We start from the raw sequence: 20,654 nt of genomic DNA, 5'->3' as shown, positions 1-20,654 counted from the left end.
AGGGGCAGAGAGAGAGAGAGAGAGAGAGGGGGAGAGAGAGAGAGAGAGAGAGAGAGAGAGGGCACGGAGTCTGACACAGGGCTCACACCCATAAACCGTGAAATCCTGACCTGAGCCGAAACCAAGAGTCAGATATTTAACCGACTGAGCCACCCAGGCGCCCCAAGGAAGTCATTTAATAGAGAAGGAAAGTGCTCTTTTTTCCTCCTAAGAAACTTAACCTAGCCCTCCTGCCTTTTGTCCTTGACCTCCAGGCCACACCAGTGCTCTGAATTGCTGGGATGGTTTGTTACACAGCAGTAGTAACCAAAACACCCTCGCACGCTTTATGCCCCGTGTTCATGAAGAAAGAGAACTCAAATGCATGGCACAAATAAATAATCTTTAATTTCAATAAATAGCTCCCCATTATGCCAGACAATAGGCTGTGGGAAAGATACAGAAGCATCCAACGGGGAGAGATCTAGCCTAACTACACTAACTCCTTAGCATGAGAAAAATGACTTTGGTTCACACACAAATACAGAGAGATCCTCGGAGTATGACAAGGAAGAAGTCATCTTGGATGGGGGTGCGGTGGCCATTTTAATCCACGTAACTGTCCTTTGCAGGTCTTCTGTGTGTCACTGTTACCAGGATTCGGTCAAAGGTTACTTTTGCTCTATCATATTCTATTTACTTGACATACGCACATGCTGTTACTGAAGGTGGGGTCTTGACAGACGGGAGGACACTGGGTGAAATTTCACAGGGAGAGGCAGAGAGAAGGGAGAGCTCAGGACAGAGGTGCTCACCAAGAGGACACACGGGGACACACACACACGTTCACCTGTGAGGGCACCCACGTGAGAACATCCACACACGTACCCACAGCGGGTCCCCAGGAATAAGCTAACACAAGGACAAATTCAGTTAAGCCAGGGAAGTTTCTTACACTGGAATATTTTTTGTTGCCATTTGTTTTCTCCAAATAGTCTAATCTATCACGTCCACTAAAGAGAAGGCAAAGTACTTACACTTTGGGGGAAAGGTATCAGGTTGGAAGAACCCCAGGGATCAGCGGCCTGCTCAGAAATCACCCAGTCAGCGGGTGTGCATTTTGGACATGGGGGTCGGGCCTCCCACACAGTGGCCATGCTCTTGCAGAATTTCGTCTCAAAGGAGGCTGGCGCCCTTGAGGAGGCCCTTTCTCTGGCCTGAGGGTTGAAAGTGCATTTTGAGGCAGGGGTATCAACAGGAACAAACACTGCCAATGAGTCTCACGGCAGAGCCCAGTCAGCTTGTGACATATAGATGGGGTTTCCAGAAAGTTCTCAGGGCTTGCTCATTGAGGGCAGCCATTTTGTGTTCAGTAGTCAGCTTCCTCTCTGTTCTGAGAGGATTTAGGTGTGTGTGTGTGTGTGTGTGTGTGTGTGTGTGTGTGTGTGTGTTGTGAGTGTATAAGTGTGGATGTAACAGGCATGTGACACATTTTTTTCCGTCTTAAATTTTCTTCCTTTTTTTTTTTTTTTTTTTAAACAAACGAAAGCTGCTTTTCCCGCAGCCCTCAGGTCACCTCCAGCGAGGCAGGGGACACACGGTCACACTCAGCCCGGGACCTCAGGCTGTGCCACTGCTCCACGGCAGTGCGGTGAGTGTTGAGCATCCGTCGCCAGTGGTTGGACTCGGAGGGGCCCGAAGAATACTGGCCGATGACAATTCTTCCGATGAAGTCGTTGCTGCTCTTCATGTTGTGGCCGAACACTGGGGAGCCAGAGGGGCGGGGGTGGCAGGGGGGAGGTTGCGAGGAAGGAGGAGAACGGAACAAGGGGGCAAGAACAAGACACAGGTCGTTAGTCTACACGGTCCTCCGCTGCAGACACGGGCTCCTGCTTTCGGGCACCGTCTGTTTCTCTTATCGGTGACAACTCCCCACGTCCCTCATCTCCTCTTCTCGTGGTCCCTTCACTCCCACGGCACCAGGTGGCCCTCACCACGCCAGGCATGTTCCCGCCGCTCAGCCTTTGTCGTGGCTCCACCAGACAGCCGCATACCCTCCAACGTGCAGCTTCAAACTTAGGGCCGTCGCCCCACCCCACCGTCTGCAGAGCACTACGGCTGGGGACTTCTAGCGGGACAGTCAGCCGTCACTGGAGGCTGGCCGCGGAGTTAACCCGGGGCTTCTCATTCGTGGCATTGCTGACATTTGGGGTCGGGTAATTCTTTGTCATGGGGGCTGTCCTGTGCCCAGCAGGATGGTTAGCAGCGCCTCAGGCCTTTACACACTACAAGCCAGGAGCCGTCACAACCCAACGTGTCTCCAGGCGGGGCCAATGTCCCCTGGGGGGCCAGTTCATGCTGGATGAACCACTGCGGGCCACGGGGCCAGACACCCTGGGCGATCATTTGGCAGCTCTAGGACCCTGGGACAAATGCAGACTGAGACTCAGTTTCCTCCTAGATGAGACAGGAACCTTTTCTTTTTTTTTTTGGTAAAGAATTTTTTAATGTTTATTTATTTATTTCGAAAGTGAGAAAGGGAGTGAGCAGGAGGGAGGGGCAGAGAGAGGGAGAAAGAGAATCCCAAGCAGGCTCTACTCTCTTAGCACAGAGCCCGACCTGGGGCTCAAACTCACGAAGTGTGAGATCTTGACCTGAGCCAAAATCACGAGTCGGACGCTTAACCACCTGGGCTGCCCAGGTGCCCCGCAACAGTAATCGTGATAGTACCTGACCTCACAAGTCACCGTGAGGTTTCAGTGAGATAATGTGTGGAATGCTCTCAGCACACAGTACCTAGATAAGCACTTGATGAATGTTATCCTGCTATTTTGATCCCAGATTTCTGTCTGTGGGCCTTTAAAAAAAATTTTTTTTTTAATGTTTATTTATTTTTGAGACAGAGAGAGGCACAGCATGAGTGGGAGAGGGGCAGAGAGACGGGGAATCCGAAGCAGGCTCCAGGCTCTGAGCTGTCAGCACAGAGCCAGACGTGGGGCTTGAACTCATCAACCACGAGCCCACTACCTGAGCCGAAGTTGCACGCTCAACTGACTGAGCCACCCAGGCGCCCCTGTCTGTGGACCTTTTATAAAAGAGATTTTATGTTTCCTCTGTTCCAGGCCATGAAGGCAAGTTTCCTGAGAGAAACGGCCATGGCAATGTCTTCTACCCCTTGTTGTAATGTGTGTCTCTTTGGAAGGCTTCCCTGTTAATTCTAATGCAAGCTTAATTTGTGTCTTTCAAACCTAATGAGATAGTTAGCTTGATTTATCTTCTCGGCCAAGTTCCGCCTAATTCTTTATCTGCGTGTGGGTAGTCCGGGCATGCCATCTCGCTAACGGGAAAGCAGGCTGTGTCTGTGTTATAAATGAAGGACTGCAGAATGGGAAATATCACAGATTCACCCAGCATGAGCCGAGCAAAAGCGGGCTGGATCCCAGGAGGGATGCCGATTATCAAATAAACCAGCTAAAATATGCAGCCAAAAACAGAACTTGAATGCTAATGAGACTCTGTTCTCCCCTGTGAGGTTCATACCAAGAATTCTAAATGATGAAAATTGGGGAGGGGGGAATGGAAAGAAAAAAAGAAAAGTGGAAAAACAAAACCCCAAAACCCCATCCATTGTCTAAACACCAAAAAGGCCCAGGATGAACGAGGCTAGCCTGTACCAATCAGGTCTAGCACCACTCAAGTGTCCAGCACCTGTCAGTAACGTGGACGAAAATTGGACCACGTATATTTTTTGTAACTTGGTAAAGTGTTCAGTATGTGTGGGTAATCTTGTTTACGTGAAGATCCCTTACAGAAGGGAGAAATCAGGACTGGAATCTTTGTTTAATAAGACATTACTAAGGAGTTCTCTGATGCATTTATGTGTTTTTTTTTTTTGAAAAGGTAACACTCAGGATTGTTTTGCACCATGCTTCGTGGGCAGTGTAAGGTTTGATCTCACCAAACAAAAACAAGTTACCAGAGTACCCTTCTCTGTGGGCCTTGGTAAAGCAAGATAACTACCATGAGGCCACTCCAGGCATTCCTTGCGGGCAGAATGTTCTACCTTCCTCTGCCTCTCCAAAGCTCAAGAAGGAAAATGCAGATACACCCTAGTAAATGGAATGTAGGTTTTCCTTGGGAAAGGGATTTTAATAAGAAAGGAAATCTCAAACACTCCCATGCACTGTTGGTGAAAGAGGAAGTTGGTTCAACTTTTGGGAGAGGTTCACAGTATCTACTCAAAATAAAAATGTTATAACTTGTGATCCAGCAGTTCTATTTCTAAGAATTTATCTCATAGATTTATCTGCACAGACAGACAAAGATATACATACAAGGGTATATTCTGGATATTAGATATTGGATAATGTCTGGATATCAGAGCCTTTAAGCCAAATCTGGCCTAATACCTGTTTTTGTAAATAAAATTTTTATTTATTTTTTTGAGAGAGCGAGCATGTGCCAGTGCATGCAAGCAGGGGAGGGGCAGAGGGAGAGAGAGAATCTTAGGCAGGCTCCACACCCTGCAAGGAACCCGATGCAGGGCTTGATCTCATGACTGTGAGATCCTGACCTGCATGAAATCAAGAGTCAGACACTAAACTGACTGAGTCAGCAGGTGCCCCTATAAATAAAGTTTTATCGGAACCCAGTCAAATCCATTTGTTTACATAATGTCTGTGGCTGCCATTACACTACAGTAGCAGAGCTGAGGACCTGCAAAAAAGATTGTGTGGCCCAGAAAGCTGAAAGTAGTTTGTCTCATGCCCTTTCTGGAAAAGTTTGCTGACTCTTGCTCTAGAGCATTGTAAGAATGGAAAATGGAGGGGCATCTGGGTGGCTCAGTCGGTTGAGCATCAGACTCTCGATTTCGGCCCAGGTTGGGATCCTAGGGTCGTGGGATCACGCCCCATGTTGGGCTCTGTGCTGAGCATGGAGCCTGCTTGGAATTCATTCATTCATTCATTCATTCACTCATTCACTCATTCATTCATTCTCTCTCCCTCCCACCCCCCATCCCCTGCTCCCGCACTCTCTCTAAAATAAAATAAATAAATACATTTTAAAAAGAATGAAAAATGCAAATAATCAAAATGTCCATGAAGAAACGTAGCTGAGGCTGTGGTCCTCTGTCAACCCCCTCGGCCCACCCTAGAGGCCACCCAAAGCCTCTGTGGGTCGTGTCCTACCTCAAGCACCCAGAGCCCTCTGCCTGGGCCATGCCAGTCTGTGCTAACTATGATTTCTGGTGGAATGCTTGGGCCACTCAACAGCAGGGGCTGGAGACTAGGGTCAGCCAACCACTGGGATGTCTATGTGACTGATCCCCTAATCAGTATCCAAACATCAAGGCTTGAAATTCTCTGGTTGACAACCCTCCAAGTGTGTTTCCACTTAACTGGGACAATTAAGTGCTGTCCTTACAACTCCACCAGGAGAGGGCGACTGGAAACTCTGGTCTGGTCTCTCCTGCACTCTGCCCTGTGTGCCTCTTTCCTTTGCTGACTTGAGTCTGTTTCCTTTTTCTGTAATAAACCATAACCGTGAGTATAATAGCTTTTCTAGGGCCACCTCAGTGGCTCAGTAGTCCAAGCATCCGACTTCGGCTCAGGTCATGATCTCATGAGTTCGAGCCCCACATCGGGCTCACTGCTGCCAGCACAGCCCGCTTCAGATCTTCTGTTTCCCTCCCTCTCTGCCCCTTCCCCGCTCACACTCTTTCTCTCTCAAAAATAAATAAACATAAAAAAATAATGGTAATAGCTTTTCTAAGTTGGTGAATGCTTCCAGCCAATCACTTCATGGTCTTAGGGACCTTCCAGGCTGCAGTTATCCACTTACCAAATGTCCCGATTGGCGTGCCTCCCTTTTCTGCCTCACTTCCTCACTTTCCTGTCAATACTTCCTGGGATCACCTCCTTAGTAGTTTACCTGAACCCAAGTCATTGTCTTCCGATCAGCTTTGGGAGGCATCCAGAGTAGGATTGGAGGAGACTAATTAAATCATTCCTGATGTAATAATGCCATGGAAACCAATGTCACTGTTAAAAATGAGATAGACCTATATATATATGAGATGGAAAAATCTCCAAGGCATATTGCTAGGAGACAAAAGAAGATGCAAATAGTATACATAAACACACTCTTTTTTTGTTAAAAAAGTGTTAATATATAGAATAGAAAACAATCTGGAGGAATTTCACCAAACTGTTGAGAGTGGCTCTCTCTAGAGAGGGAAAACAGGGAACTTTTTGCCTTCTGTATTATATAAGTATGTACAGTTTGCACTTCTTCCAAGTACATATTGCTTTGGAAAGAAAACAAGAGAAAAACAAGTTGCCATTAGAGAATCCACATCTAAATCGCCAGAAGGGGAAGAAGACTAAAAGGAAGTCTAATATCCTACGCTCCTTATCCCACTTTGCAAAGTAACTTGGCTCCGTGAATCATTTGGCCCTCGAAAGGCAGGCGCTCCTCAGTGATTCAGCCTTTCTGACGGGGAAACAGTAGCTGCCGTGACCATCTGAGTTAACTGGCAGGCTTCAGCACTCGCACACCATTGGGTAAAGTTATGGCAATCTTAACAGTCTTTTAGAAATCGAACATTTAAAATGCAAATGACAGTAAGCCAGAGCGGAATAAAACTAATGACTTCGATTATAAAAAAGTGGCCTGGGAGAGTATCAAGATTTGCTACCACTGTAAATTCTAGGGAGCGTGTTGTTGGAGAAACGGGGACTTAAGACCAGATACACGTAGAATCCAGAAAGGGGCCCAGAGACAGTGGGCTGGATACCCCAACCCCTCCATTTTACAGATAAGGAAACCAAGTCACTGAGCTCGTTGTGACAAAACTTGAATATTTGCAGCAAATACCCCGTGAAGGGAGCCAGTTCTTCGTAACTAGATCCCTACTTTCTTCCTCTTTAGGAATAATCACAATTGGCAATGTTGTTGTAAGGCATCCCCAAATATTCCTACTGGTTGTTCTGGGGACTCATTCTACTACAGTCACTAGTATTAGTGGACGATGTACCCTAGTCATCTGAAAGCAACTTTCCAATGACCTGCACGGTGGTAGCACAAAGGCATTACAATAGTCAGAACAGATTCCAAGCCCGTGCGTCAAACCCATAGAGAGGGCTCCTCACATATTCTCTAAGAATCTACTTCCTCTTCGTGGATTTAGACATACTCCGAATAAGCTTGGTCATCTGATTTCCCGATGTGCAGTAATTTAAATTAATTTAGTGGATTGTGACTAGCAGACAGATACAAGAACTTTAAAAAGTACAGCAGAGGGGCACCTGGGTGGCTCAGTCAGTTAAGCGACCGCCCCTAGACACGGCCTCAGGTTGTGGTCTCGCAGTCGTGAGATTGAGCCCGGCATTGGGCTCTGCACTGAGCGTGGAACTTGCTTGGGATTCTCTCTCTGTGCTCTCTGCCCCTCCCCCACTCGCTCACACACACTCTGTCCCAAAATAAACAAATAAACATTTTAAAAAAAAAAGTACAGGAGGGGCACCTGGGTGGCTCAGCCTTGGTTAAGAGCCTGGGCGGCTTTTGGTTTTGGATCAGGTCATGGTTTCGTGAGTTCGAGCTCTGCGCTGGGCTCTGCTTGGGATTCTTTTTCTCTCTCTCTCTGCCCCTTCCCCATTCACACTGTGTTTCTCAAATAAATACACAAACTTAAAAAAAAAGTTATAAAAAAAAAAGGTACAGGAGAAGGGGGCCACTTGGTAAAGGGGCAAACAACCCTGTACGCCTTCATCCAGCCAAGGGATATTCACTTTGTAACCATTTATTTTTACAGCTATGACTCCGAATCAGTCAGAAAGTTCAGTTTTCCAGTTAGCGGGTCAAAGAAACCATGAAAAGTTTTCTATTAAGCACAGTTAAAATTTTAAAGCCTTTTTTAAAGTCAAAGGGGAGAGGGTCCAGTCAGTGGAAGATTTACTCACACAAAACCCCTTTAGTGCCCTTTTCCCCCATGGTTATAGAGTAGAGCCACCACCTTGCCCAGCAACATGCTGCCACCTGTCAGTCACACTGTGTTCTCTCCCTAGCCTTGACAAATCTCAAGCACCCTGATGCTTCTGTCTCTGGGGACAGTCCTCTGTGCAGACAGATGAGCCACCGAAGTCCAGTTCCATCCTCAGACAGGGCTTGGGTACACCTGGCACGTTCCACATCCTAGAATTTTAGGCTCAACTTATCTCTAAAGAATTATCAACAAATCTGTCTGCCTCTGTGGCACCACTCACCATGGCAATTCAGGCGAGGGAAAGAACTCTGGCAAAGCCAAAGCATGATGAGAGGCACCCACTGGGCTCAAGGACCAGGCTTCGAAGGAGCATGGAGAGTAACGCCCCTTTATTAAGCACCTACCATATGCATGGTCCAGGGCTAAGCACATCATGTGGATTAACTTGTGAAATCTCCTATCACCCCTCTAGAGTGAGGCTTCTCACCCTTACCACTAGTGACATTTGGGACCAGATCTTTCTGTCTTGTGGGGCTGTTCTGAGCATTGCGGGATGCTCAGAAGCACCTCTGAGCACTGGATGCCATTAGCAAGCAGTCCCCTCCCCAGTTGTGACAACCCAAAGTTATCTCCAGACACTGTCACACATCCCCCAGCAGCAGCATCCAACCCTTCTCCATTGAGAACCACGGCTCTGAGGCAGTTGCTATCACTGGCCCACTTTACAGCTGGGGAGACTGAGGTGCAGGGAGGTGCAGGGAGATCGCCCACCGCTCCAGTCAAAATCTGGGTGCCCTGAGTGAGTCAGGAGCAAGCTAAGGCTTTCACATGTTGATATTTGCTGTGAAAATGAAGCTGTTCTACCCCCCCAAGAGCTAAACTCTTTGGGTTGTTAACTGAGTTTGCCAAGGCAGCCGGTCTGGAAGGGAAGCTGGATGACTTAGCATGTGGGTGTCATAAACACTGCAAACTAAAAGGAAAAAAAAAAAAAAATCTCAATAGCTCCCCATTTTGCATGTATGGTTCCCAAGGTGATACCCCATGTGCAGCCTCAAGGCTGACAGCACAGTGCAGGGGTGCTCTCAGGTCACGGTCAGAGCCCCACCTCGTCACAGACCCTGTAGTCCACCTGTTGGGTGCTGAGTTGAGCTGTTCCCCCACTTCTGAAAAAAAAAAAAAATGCGTGAAGCCAGCAAAACCCATTCTGGGCTGTCTTCCAGTCCTCCCTAATTCCTCAGCACGGAGGGATCCCCAGACTTTATCTAGATGTTCAAGAGTTACCTCAACCCTCAGAGAAGCCCCAAAGCAGTCACCCTGGCCCTGTTTCCTCCTGTCTCTCCTCCCCACTGGCCAGCTCTGACGCACCCCAACAAAGATGGTGCCCATTCTCTTGTCAACCTTTGCAAAACTTCCTCAAACTATAGCACTCCCTTTTGTTTCTTTTTCTCTCTGAATGTATCAGATGTTTCTTCAAAACTAGGTAAATCATATCCCTTCCCTGGGCCTCAGTTTTCCCATTTTTACAACGGGTATGTCTATTAAGGTTTTAAGACCCTTTTCAACTGTAACATTCCTTTGGTTCTAAGAAGTTTCATCCATGACTTAAGGGTGAGGTTTCATTTTGTGATTCATAGCAGCTATTCAAACAGCACGTTCTTCTCCATGTTTTTCCTTCCGACAGTCACAAGGACAATTTAGATAACAATGTTATTGTAATTAAAAATCAGCAATACCAAATCCTGAGTCCTGTAGCTAGGCACTGAGAAAAGTAGTTTATATACATTTTTTGACTCAATCCCCACCACAATCCTATCAGAGAAGGTACTGTTTATATCCCCATTTTGCAGACAGAGAATTAGAGGCTCAGAGGGGTTAGGAGGTTGAGCGCCCAAGGTCACAGAGCCTGCCTGTGGCAAAAAGGACGGACATTCAGAGCTCAGCATCACTTCTTCTCTTAGAAGGAAAAGTCTCACCCATTCCCCCTTCCACGGACCCTGATATAGGACAACAAGATTGGGAGTAGAAATATTTTGCATGTGAATGTGTTTGTAGGGGAGTTAGGCCCTCCAGCTGGTGTGTGAGGCGCCATGTTGGAGACCTTCCCGTCATCTCTCTGGGCTTCAGCAGGTCTGCCTCCAGCATCTGAATGGCTACTTCTTTAGGGAGGCAGCAGACAAGGAAGTTGTCTTATGTCTACTGACTATCGATTCGAAAAACAGTGCATATGGTGTGTCAGCCCCCGTTCTATGGATTCGTGATGACACTAAATGATTTCATCCCCGCAACTCTATTTACAAGGTGAGTACTATTATTGTCTCCTCGGGCCCACACACTACCGTCATGGCCTGCTTTCCTGAGGATGCGCTAGAGAGAGCCCTGAGCATGCGGTGGGCATGTTACCTTGACTCCTTGGACTTGCCTTCAGACCTCTCACCCCACTGAAAGCGCGAGGCCCAGGGGCACCTGGGTGGCTCAGTCGGTTGAGCATCCGACTTCGGCTCCCGAGTCTTGCAGTTCGTGAGTTTGAGCCCCGTGTCGGGCTCTGTGCTGACAGCTTAGAGCCTGGAGCTGGCTTTGGATTCTGTGTCTCCCCCCACTTTCTCTGCCCCTCCCCCACTCATGCTCTGTTTTTCTCTCTCTCAAAAAGAAATAAACATTAAAAAAAATAAAAAAAAAAGCACAAGGCCCAGGGTGGAAGTCCCTTTTGGCCAGGTCTACAGGATATATACAAGCTTAACGAGTTGTTCAATTCCTTTCATGCAGTGGTTCTCAGCTGGGCCTGTTCTGTTGCCCAAATTTGGCAAAGTTAGGAGACATCTGGACTGTCACAACCAGAGGGGGAATACAGCTCAACACCCTACTGTACTCAGGACAGCCTCACAACAAAGGATCATCTGGCCCCAAACGCCCGCAAGCACTGAGAATGAGCAACCCTGCCTTAAGGGAAAAGCATGTGGCCTGGGGTTTCCCTTCATTAATCCGCAAACCTGGGAGTGGAGGAAGAGGCTCTGAGAACTGTCACTGTGGCCTTGGAATTAGGTCTCTTCCACCTTCCTCAAGACATAGGACTCAAGACTGAAATCCCCTTTGAAATTCCTTTGGACCACGGCTGGTCCACTTTTTCACTCCTCTGTGCGGAAACTGAGCCATGTGGAGCCTGCGTTTATAAAGATGGCATATGGGTGGAAGAATCACTTTCAGTTCTGCGTGTGAATCACACCGTCTAGGAGGAAGCATTTAAAGGTGTGACTATAATATAATGTGCTTGTTTTTTACACGAACAACCACAATGTATGTATCTGAAAGAGGATCATCTTTGTACACTTGTTTCTGAGCTGCTGGCATCCCTCTGGGGGAAATGTTCGCTACAAACTGGCTTCAGAGCTATTTGCAAAATACCTGCTGAACCTCCAAGGGGGTAATTAATCGAATCTTCCCCTCCCAGTCTTCAGAAATAATTGAGAAACAATTGAGAAAATAAAGGAGAAATATCGCAGACATGTGAGTCAGTTGGAAGGCTCTGAAAAAGCCTAGTGCCCAGAAACTCAGTCCAAGAGATTCTGTTGATTGGTTTGGGGTCAGGGGCTAGATTCCAGGGTTTTTCAAATGCTCCCCTGGCGATTCTCATAGGGCTGGGTTAGATACACTGTGTTAGATGCAGAACAAAACAGTGGTTGGATTGGTAGTTCAGCTGGACCGTGGGAGGAGGCCTGGCCCTATTAGTTGTTCTGGAATTAAACTTCTCTGACCAAAACCAGTGGAGGCCTTGGCCCTGCAGGGCCAAGCCTGAACAGCAGGTGCCCTGAAGGAGCTACAGAGAATCCCACCCCTCCCCGCCCATTGTAGGCAGGTAGGTCCCAGCGAGAGGAGGGCTGGGACCCACCTTAATCCCATCCAGCAGAAGGCTGTGGACCTCCAGAGGAAAACTGTTCCCAGTCAGGTAAGTCAACTCTTCCCTGGGAGGAGTGGATACAAAATAACAGAGAATAAATCAAATAATAAGATGAATGAAAGAGAGCCCAGAGGTGTTACATCAGGGGAAGGGTAGGCAGACTTTTTCCATAAAGAGCCAGACAGTAAATATTTTAGGCTTCAAGGGCCAACTGTAGTCTCTGTTGCAACTACCCCACCATTGCAGCAGAAAGCAGCCACAGGGGCGCCTGGGTGGCTCAGCTGGTTACGTGTCCAACTCTTGATTTTGGCTCAGGTCACGGTCTCACAGTTCATGAGATCGAGCCCCACGCTGGACCCTGGGCTGCCAGCACAGAGCCTGCTTAGGATTCTCTCTCTTCCTCTCTCTGCCCCTCCCCTACTCTCTCTCTCTCTCTCTCTCTCTCTCTCTCTCTCTGTAAACAAACATTAAAAGAAAGGAGTCACAGACAATATGTAAATGAATGCACACGAAGTGACATAATAAAACATACATATTTGGTCTCTGCCGCCACTTCCTGACACAGAGCTCCTAAAACCCTTGTAATTTCCAAGTGAAACGGATGATAGGAGCATCTTTGATTATAATATTTGGTCTTAGTCCCTGGTTCACGACACAAGAGCTTCTAAGACCCATGGAATCTTCAACTGGTGAGTGTCTTCTTGTATACTAATGATATGGCTGAGGTCTCCAGATGGTTTCAGGATGGGATCTAGCTGCCAGAAAGCCCAAGGCATGATTAGAAGGTTGGACCTTTCAGCCCATCCCAACCGCCCAACGTCTGGAGAGAGGAAAGGGGCAGAAGACTCACTTAATCACCAATGGCCAGTGATTTCTTCATAAGTCACGCCTGTGTAACGATTTTCTGTATGTCAAGCTTCAGCAAAAAGTCAACTTTAAACAACAAATGAATGGGAACTAAAGTTTGCCACTGGTCTCGAAAGGCATGGAAACAACATGAATTGAGAGATACACAGAGAGATGGTTAGACGTGTGACAAAGCAAACAGCAAAATAGTCATTGTAAAATCTAGGTGATGGGGATACAGGTGTTGACTGAATAATTCTTCCAATATTTTCTTAAAGGGTCTCAATAAAATGTTGAGACAGTAAAAGACAAACACACAAACTCAACCGTTTTACTTTCATAGCCGTTAACTTGCTTCTTTCTGCCCCAGAAATCTGTTTCCGGGTTTGTGCGGCTACTCCGTTCACAGGCTGGTCACAGGAGGGAAAAAGGCCACAGTCCCCGGAGAGAGGCCGAGGAGCTCCCGGTGGGTCCCGCCAGGTTATCCCAGTGACCACAACAACCAGACCACACATGGCCAGAAACACCATCCTGGGCCTGAACAGAAGGGTCCAGCACCCTGATGTGCTGTCTAATCACAACAGCAAATGAAAGATTCAAGTCTACTTTTGACCCATGAGCACGCTGGATCCTGTTCAAGGCGCATCCCTGCCTTAAATGCCTTTCCCCTTCCACAGGAAAAGCTCATGACAGATGTTCCATGCCACGAGACTCCCAAGAAATGCAAATTAAAATCACGTCCACATATTTTATTAAAAAAAAAAAACACTGGGGCACCTGGGTGGCTCAGTCGGTTAAGCGGCCGACTTCAGCGCAGGTCATGATCTCTCGGTCCGTGAGTTCGAGCCCCGCGTCAGGCTCTGGGCCGATGGCTCAGAGCCTGGAGCCTGCTTCAGATTCTGTGTCTTCCTCTCTCTCTGACCCTCCCCTGCTCATGCTCTGTCTCTCCCTGTCTCAAAAATAAATAAAACGTTAAAAAAAAAATTAAAAAAAAAAACAAACAAAACACTTATGGGGCTCCTGGGTGGCTCAGTCAGTTAAGCGTCCGACTCTTAGTTTCAGCTCAGGTCACGATCTCCCGGTTCATGAGTTTGAGTCCCATGTCTGGCTCTGCACTGACAGTAGACAGCCTGCTTGGGATTGTCTCTCTCTCCCTCTCTCTCTGCCCCTCCCTCGATTGTGCTCTCTCTCTCTCTCAAAACAAATCAATAAACTTAAAAAATAAAGAAGTAATTAAAACTAAAAAAATAAATAAGATAAAATTAAAAATTAAAAAAAAATTCTCTTCGGTTTTATTTACTAAAGTATTATTTTCACAGAATAAAATCCATTTTAAGAACACAATTGGATGTATACTGATTATTGTATACGAACACGTAACTACCACTATAATCAAGATACATAGTTCTCTCTCTCCAACAAAGTTCCTTCTTTTCCCTTTCCCTTCCATCCTTTTCCCTGACCCAAGTGGGCTAAGTTTTGCTTACGCCAGAATTTCATAAAAATGGAATCACACAGTATATAGTCATTTGCATTATACCATAATGTTTTTGAGATTCATCCATGTGTATGTGTATTAGTATCTTTTTCTTTTTTATTGCTGGGTAGTAGTCTAATGTATGATGTATCATAATTGGTTTATCCATCCACAAGTTGATGGACATTTGGGTTGTTTCCAGGTTTTTGGCTGTTAACAAATAATGCCATTAAGAACATCTGTGTGCATGACTTTTTGTGGACGTATGTTTTCATTTCTCTTCCACTCCTAGTGGAATGCTGGTCTGTATGGTAAATGTGTATTTAACTTCAGAAGGCCATGCATACTGTTTTCCAAAGTGGTTACAGCGTCTTGCATTCCCACCGGAAATGCAGTAAAGTTCTAGTTGCCCCACATCCTCGCCAACCCTTGGTATTTTCAGCCCTTATTTTTAAATTAAAAAAAAAAAAAATTATTTATTTTTGGGACAGCGTAAGTGGGGGAGGGAAAGAGAGGAGGACAGAGGATCCAAAGCAGGCTCTGTGCTGACAGGCTGACAGCAGTGAGCCCGACGTGGGGCTCAAACCCACGAACTGCGAGATCATGACCTGAGCAGAAGACGGAGGGACACTCAACCTACTGAGCCACCCAGGCGCCCCGGTATTTTCGGCGTTAGCTGTGCTAGTGGAGGCGCAGTGGATCTTACGGTGGTTTTACTTTGCATTTCTGATGACTAAGGAGGTAGAGCATCTTTTCTGGTGCTGCTTTCCCGTTCCTGTGTCTTCTTGCGAAGGGCGTCTGTTCAAACCTTGGCCCGCTTTTTACTGAATTGTGGACTGTTGTCTTGTTACTGAGCTACTAGAATTCTTTATGTATTCTGGATACAGGTTCTTTATTGGTTATGTTTTGCAAAAAATTCCTCTTTTTTTAAATTTATTTTTGAGAGAGAGAGGAGACAGAGTGAGTGGGGAAGGGGCAGAGAGAGAGGCAGACACAGAATCCGAAGCAGGCTCCAGGCTCAGAACTGTCAGCACAGAGCCCGACGCGGGGCTCGAACCCACAAACCGCGAGATCATGACCTGAGCTGAAGCTGGATGCTGTACGGACTGAGCCACCCAGGCGCCCCCAAAAAATTCCTCGAGGTGTGCCTTGCTCTTTTGTTTTCTTAACTCTTTCAAAGAGCAAAAGTTTTAAACCTTGATTAAGTCCATGTATCCCTTTTTCACACAGTTCACTTCAAAATAAAATAATTGCACACCCTGGGTTCTGGAAGCCAGCAACCAGTGTGGAATTGCTTTGCCGAGGGCAACTAAGAAATGAAAAATTAATCTGAGGCAGATCGGGGTGGGGGGGCGGGGAGGGTGGTGCTGATTGCCTGTGATTATTTTTCTGTACTTTTCCATATATTTGAATTATTATATAATATATATTAAAAATCAAAATGCTTTTTAAAGGTAAAAAAAAAAAAATCACCTCGTAGCTGTTCAGCACTTCAGAATCTTCAAAACTTGTTTATTTCAGCCTTACAAGAATCCTTTTTTGGGCGGCCAGGAGTTGGGGCCTCCCTGGGCCACAAAGGTGCAAAAATATTTGCCAAAACCATCTGTTTCGTTTGCAAGGAGACAGAAAAGAATAAAACTGTGCCACTTTTTTTTTGGGGGGGGGGGGGTTGCAGATTTTGACACTAGCTATCAAAACAGACAAACATCTATGCTTCGACCAAGCAATCCCATGGCTGGGTTTTAGTTCATGGTATATTTGGACACATCAGCAGAGACGCGTTGAGGATGCCAACCCCAATGATTCTTCTAACTGCAAAAAAAACCCTGGCATTAGTCCCAATGGTACCAACAGGGGACTAATTAAATAACTTCTCCAACTCCTGGACTTAATGAAATATCACGTGGTTGGTACAAATAATTAGGGGAATCTGTGCTCCGTGTCAGCCATGCTGGTCTGCCTGCTATCTCTCCCATGTAAAGGCTTCTACACTTGCTATCCTTTTTGGCTGCAATGCTCTTCCCACACTCACTCACATCCACGTGGCACATCTCCGATCTCCTCTCTGATTGCCTTCACATCCTGGCTCAAATGTCCCCTTCTCCATGAGGCCTTCCCCGGCTACCTTGGAAAAACTTGCAATCCTCACTCCAAAACTCACTATTCTCTTTCCTTCCTTCTGTTCCTCCTTAGCACCGAACATCATCTCTACATGGCATCATATGGATTTGTTTTGTTTGCTACTTGCCTTCCCATGTTCAAGTAGCCATCTAATGAAACTGGGACTTTTTTTTAACATATATTTATTTATTTTGAGAGAGAGAGAGAGAGAGAGCAGGGGAGGGGCACAGAGAGAGAGGGAGAGAGAGAGAATCACAAGCAGGCTTGGAATTGTCAGCATGGAGCCTGATCCGGGGCTCGAACTCACAAACTGTGAGATCATGACCTGAGCTGAAATCAAGAGTCAGACGCTTAACCGACTGAGCATCCCCCAGGTGCCCCAAAACCAGGATTTTTGTCTAATTTGTTCACTAATGTATCCACGGTGCCTGGCTCTCCTATATATAAGTACGCTAATATGAAAAAATGCCCAAGAACCATTATGTGAAAAGAGCAAGTTGCAGAAAAGCATATATATTTTGGATACTCACAATAGCAGGTGGAGACACACACACACACACACACACACACACACACACTCATGTACATCTGCCAGATATATAGGCACATACATGTGCACATACACATAAATGCGTATATTCCTAGAAAGAAGACTTGTTAGGAGTAACCACCTTTAAGCAGGGAGAATTTTTACTTTTTATTCTACTCTCTCCTAATGGTTGTATTATATACACATACATGTGTGTATAAATATATATCCTTTATAATTACAATACTGAAAAGCCATCAGAACTCCTCTTCCCTTGTGAACCCTGCACATCACCACATGCAAGTGACACGTACCCATAAACCACAAGGTGGGGAGGAGCAGAGACCGGATTTAAAAATACCCTGCTCCTCTTCCTGAGAGGGCCCCCCACCCCCTCGCCCGCAGAGCCAGGCTGCACTCCATCTGTCCAGGTCATACCACCTGGGAAGGCGGCTTGTTTGCAGAGCATGCTTCTGTCTGCCCACATTTTTATGGGTGGAAGCAAGGAAGCCATTTGAAAAATCTGCACAGATGAGCACACATTCACCCAAGAGTTTCTACCCCTGAATTCTTCACACTCAGGCAGCCAAAGAAAAACCACTAAGAATGAAGAGAGCTTAAAATGCCATAAGGAGAAGAAATATGTCTCTAACAGGCACCTAACTGGAACAGACTGGCTCTGAGCCGGCACCCGCCTGCCCTTCACAGAGGTCACCACCTCACCCCGCAAACTCCAAGACCAGCAGATCCACCGCTCTGGTTCGGGGGTGTCTCCACCTCAGCACTATCGTGGGGGGCTGTCAGTGCATTGTGGGATGCCAGCAGCATCCCCGAGCCCTACCCACCAGATGCCAGTGGCACCCCTGGAGTTGCGACAACCAGAAACACCTCCAGACCCTGCCAAATGTCCGCTGGGAGACAACATCAGCCCAGCTGAGAACCAGTGGTCAACTCCTTTCGTACGTCAGCAGGTGTCCAGGGCTTGCCAGCCAAAAGGTATCTGGCGAATTCACTACAGTAACTGCTCTCGTTGGGCTGAATTCCCTGAGCCTGGGGTTCGGTGAGGTGGGATCCCCCCAACACTGACACTTATGGGGAGCTCAGAGGCAGCAGGTGCTCGGGGAGGCAGGGGAGCAAGCTTGTTCAGGGCCCAGGTTGGCTTTTATTTGCCCACTTGGGCCCTTTTGGCAGAGATGGCCGTGAGGTCACCAAAGCCTTTTCTTCCTGGACGAGCAGCAGGACTGTTATCTCAGCCTCCCCCTCGCGGGGAGCTGGAGCCAACGGAGTCTGAATGGAAGTGAAAGTGATATTCGTAACTTCCAGGCTTGGCCTATTAAAACTTCCCACACAATCCTCAACACTTTCTCTTTCCCAACCACCAGCTAGAGGTGAAACCCTCCACGGCCTGAGGAAACGGCAGAGCCACAAAATGGAAGGGGCCTGGGTCGCTGAATCCTTGCACAGAAGGCTACTCATGAAAGAGCCCACAAACACCAGTGTGCAAGCAAGAAAGAAGCTTCTACCGTGCTAAGCCCCACACAGCGTGGCTGGTCTACTACAGCAGCCTTCCCCTCCCTTAGTTCATACAGTGACTTTAAGCAAATCATCCGAGCTCTTCCTCCTCTATAAAATGGGGATAACAGTAGTACCTCCCTCGTCTGGTTGTTGTGAGGGCCAACTCAGTCCTTGGGGCGGTGCCTGGAATCCACTAAGCCTTAATGAAGGTTGCCTCTTATTAAGAGTGGGAAGAGGGGCGCCTGGGTGGCTCAGTCGGTTAAGCGGTCAACTTCGGCTCAGGTCATGACCTCGCGGTCCGTGAGTTCGAGCCCCGCGTCGGGCTCTGTGCTGACAGCTCAGAGCCTGGAGCCTGTTTCAGATTCTGTGTCTCCCTCTCTCTCTGCCCCTCCCCCGTTCATGCTCTGTCTCAAAAACAAATAAACGTTAAAAAAAATTAAAAAAAAAAAAAAAGAGTGGGAAGAGAGCTACCACTGAGTTCCTGCCCTTCCCATTATCCCCTCTGTGACTTCTCTTGTGAGGCACCCTCAATAACCTGGGAAAGAATGATTTGCCCCAGTCCTCAAATGCCTCAGGAACACCCTGGGCTTTACAGAAGCTTCTTGTAGTAAGGCTGGGGACCCTCATTTGATCACAGAGTTGTCCATGCCCCCCTGAAGTGTCCTGACCCCTCCTGACCCAACATACCACTGAGAGGGCCAAGATGACCCTGAACCAGGATGGAAGAGGATCCCAGCCACAAATCATCCATAGGCTGCCTCTCTTCTGCTTCTCCAGCCCTGATAAAATTAGGCAGAATAGAATCTAAAAGCAGACACGTAATGAGAAGTTTGGTGCCCGGCCAGCGGACACCTTCCTGGGCCTGGGTAACTCAGGATCACAAAGAAAGCAGCCATGAGGTAAGCCGCAAAGACCCTCCCTCCCCCGGCCGGAGCGGGGCACCAGCGCCTAAAGACAGAGGGAAGGCCTACCCCTTGTGCCCGCTCTGCTCATTCTTCACCCTCCTGTTGGTGGGTGAAGAATGCCCTTGCCTAAGGCTGTCTCCAGAAACGATTGCCATTATAAGCCAACTACATCCTGCTTTCCTGTGGGGGCTGGGGGTTAGGCAGAAACCTAGGGGAGCAGCTTTCATGTCAGCTTACACACATGGAAAGAGAAAATTACACCCACTGAGCATCTGTTATGTGCTAAGTATCCCTACACGCACATCATCTCACTCCTTCGGGAAGGCAGAAGCCACATCTGTCACGTTCGCCAGTTTTCTCAGTGCCTAACAGTCTCAGGGGGGCGGTTTGTGAGATCAGGCCCCGCACTGGGCTCTGCACTGGCGGCACAAAGCCTCGTTGGGATTCTCTCTCTCCTTCTCTCTCTGCCCTTCCCCTGTTCTCGCTCTCTCAAAATAAATAAACTTAAATAAAAGAGAAAGAAATACTTGTCATCTAAGCTTAACAAGTAAGCTTAAGCTACTTTTGCTCTGACCTCTCGTGTAACTCACTCCCCTCATTAACTATGCTCTGGCCACTTTCACCTTCTTGCTCATTCTTGCCTCAGGGCCTTTGCACTTGCCATTTCTTCTGCCTAGACTGTTCTCCCTGATCTTTGCATAGCCAGCCCTTTCTAAGCTTATATTACCCAGTTTAAAGTGATGCTCCAGCCCCTGTCACCATACTCTGTAATTATTTAGGTGTTTCTTTGTCTCACTCCAGCTAGCATACCAGTCTCATGAAAGGATTAATTATTTCTGCCTCTCTGCTATTTCTCCGGCAACTAGCACAGCACCTCAATATAGTAGGGGCTTGATAAATATTTGAGGCTGTGTAACTCAGTGACCGAGAGTCCAGATTCTGGACCCAGAAGACCTTGCGCACAGTACTTCCCCAATCAGTGCCTCAGTTCCTCCTTCATAACATAATTGCAATTCCTATGTCACAGTGCCATGAAGATTAAATGAGTTAATTCACGTGAAGCACTCAGAGCAGTGCTGGGCACACAGGAAGTGCCATGAATGTGCTTGCTATCATTGCTAAAGACGGAATGAGCTACCTCGAGGTAGACCTATGTTTTTGTATTTTCATTTTATTTATTTTATTTTATTTTATTTTAGGCGCAAGCGAGCAAGGGGCAGAGAGAGGGGGAGAGAGAAGTGGGGCTCACCCAATGTGAGGCTCGAGCTCACCCAATGTGGGACTCAAACTCATGAACTGTGATATAGTGACCTGAGCTGAAGTCAGGCGCTTAACTGAGCCACCCAGATGCCCCCTCCAGGTAGATCTTATTTAAATCTGACAGGTGGAAAATGGAGGTTCAACAT

At 47.2% G+C, this 20,654-nt stretch overlaps 1 protein-coding gene across 3 annotated transcripts in view; it reads right to left on the bottom strand.

The window, feature by feature from the left end:
* Positions 1 to 361: 361 nt before the first annotated feature.
* The window catches only part of SYT17 (synaptotagmin 17), an 83,123-nt gene continuing 62,830 nt past the window's right edge, over positions 362 to 20,654 (bottom strand). For 2 of the 3 annotated variants that reach the window (XM_060648618.2, XM_060648617.2), the window contains exon 8: positions 362 to 1,743. In XM_060648618.2, the coding sequence (XP_060504601.1) occupies positions 1,547 to 1,743 (197 nt within the window). In that variant the 3' untranslated portion in view covers positions 362 to 1,546. Of the gene's footprint in view, positions 1,744 to 15,777; positions 15,991 to 20,654 lie in introns of those variants that run through there. The other variant, XM_060648619.3, reaches the window with a different exon arrangement.

The sequence above is a fragment of the Panthera onca genome, chromosome E3 (genome assembly GCF_046562875.1).
Source record: "Panthera onca isolate mPanOnc1 chromosome E3, mPanOnc1 haplotype 2, whole genome shotgun sequence".
NCBI classification, from domain to species: Eukaryota; Metazoa; Chordata; class Mammalia; order Carnivora; family Felidae; genus Panthera; species Panthera onca.
Note: the sequence above shows the minus strand (reverse complement) of the source record. Positions and strands in the feature narration are given on the sequence as shown.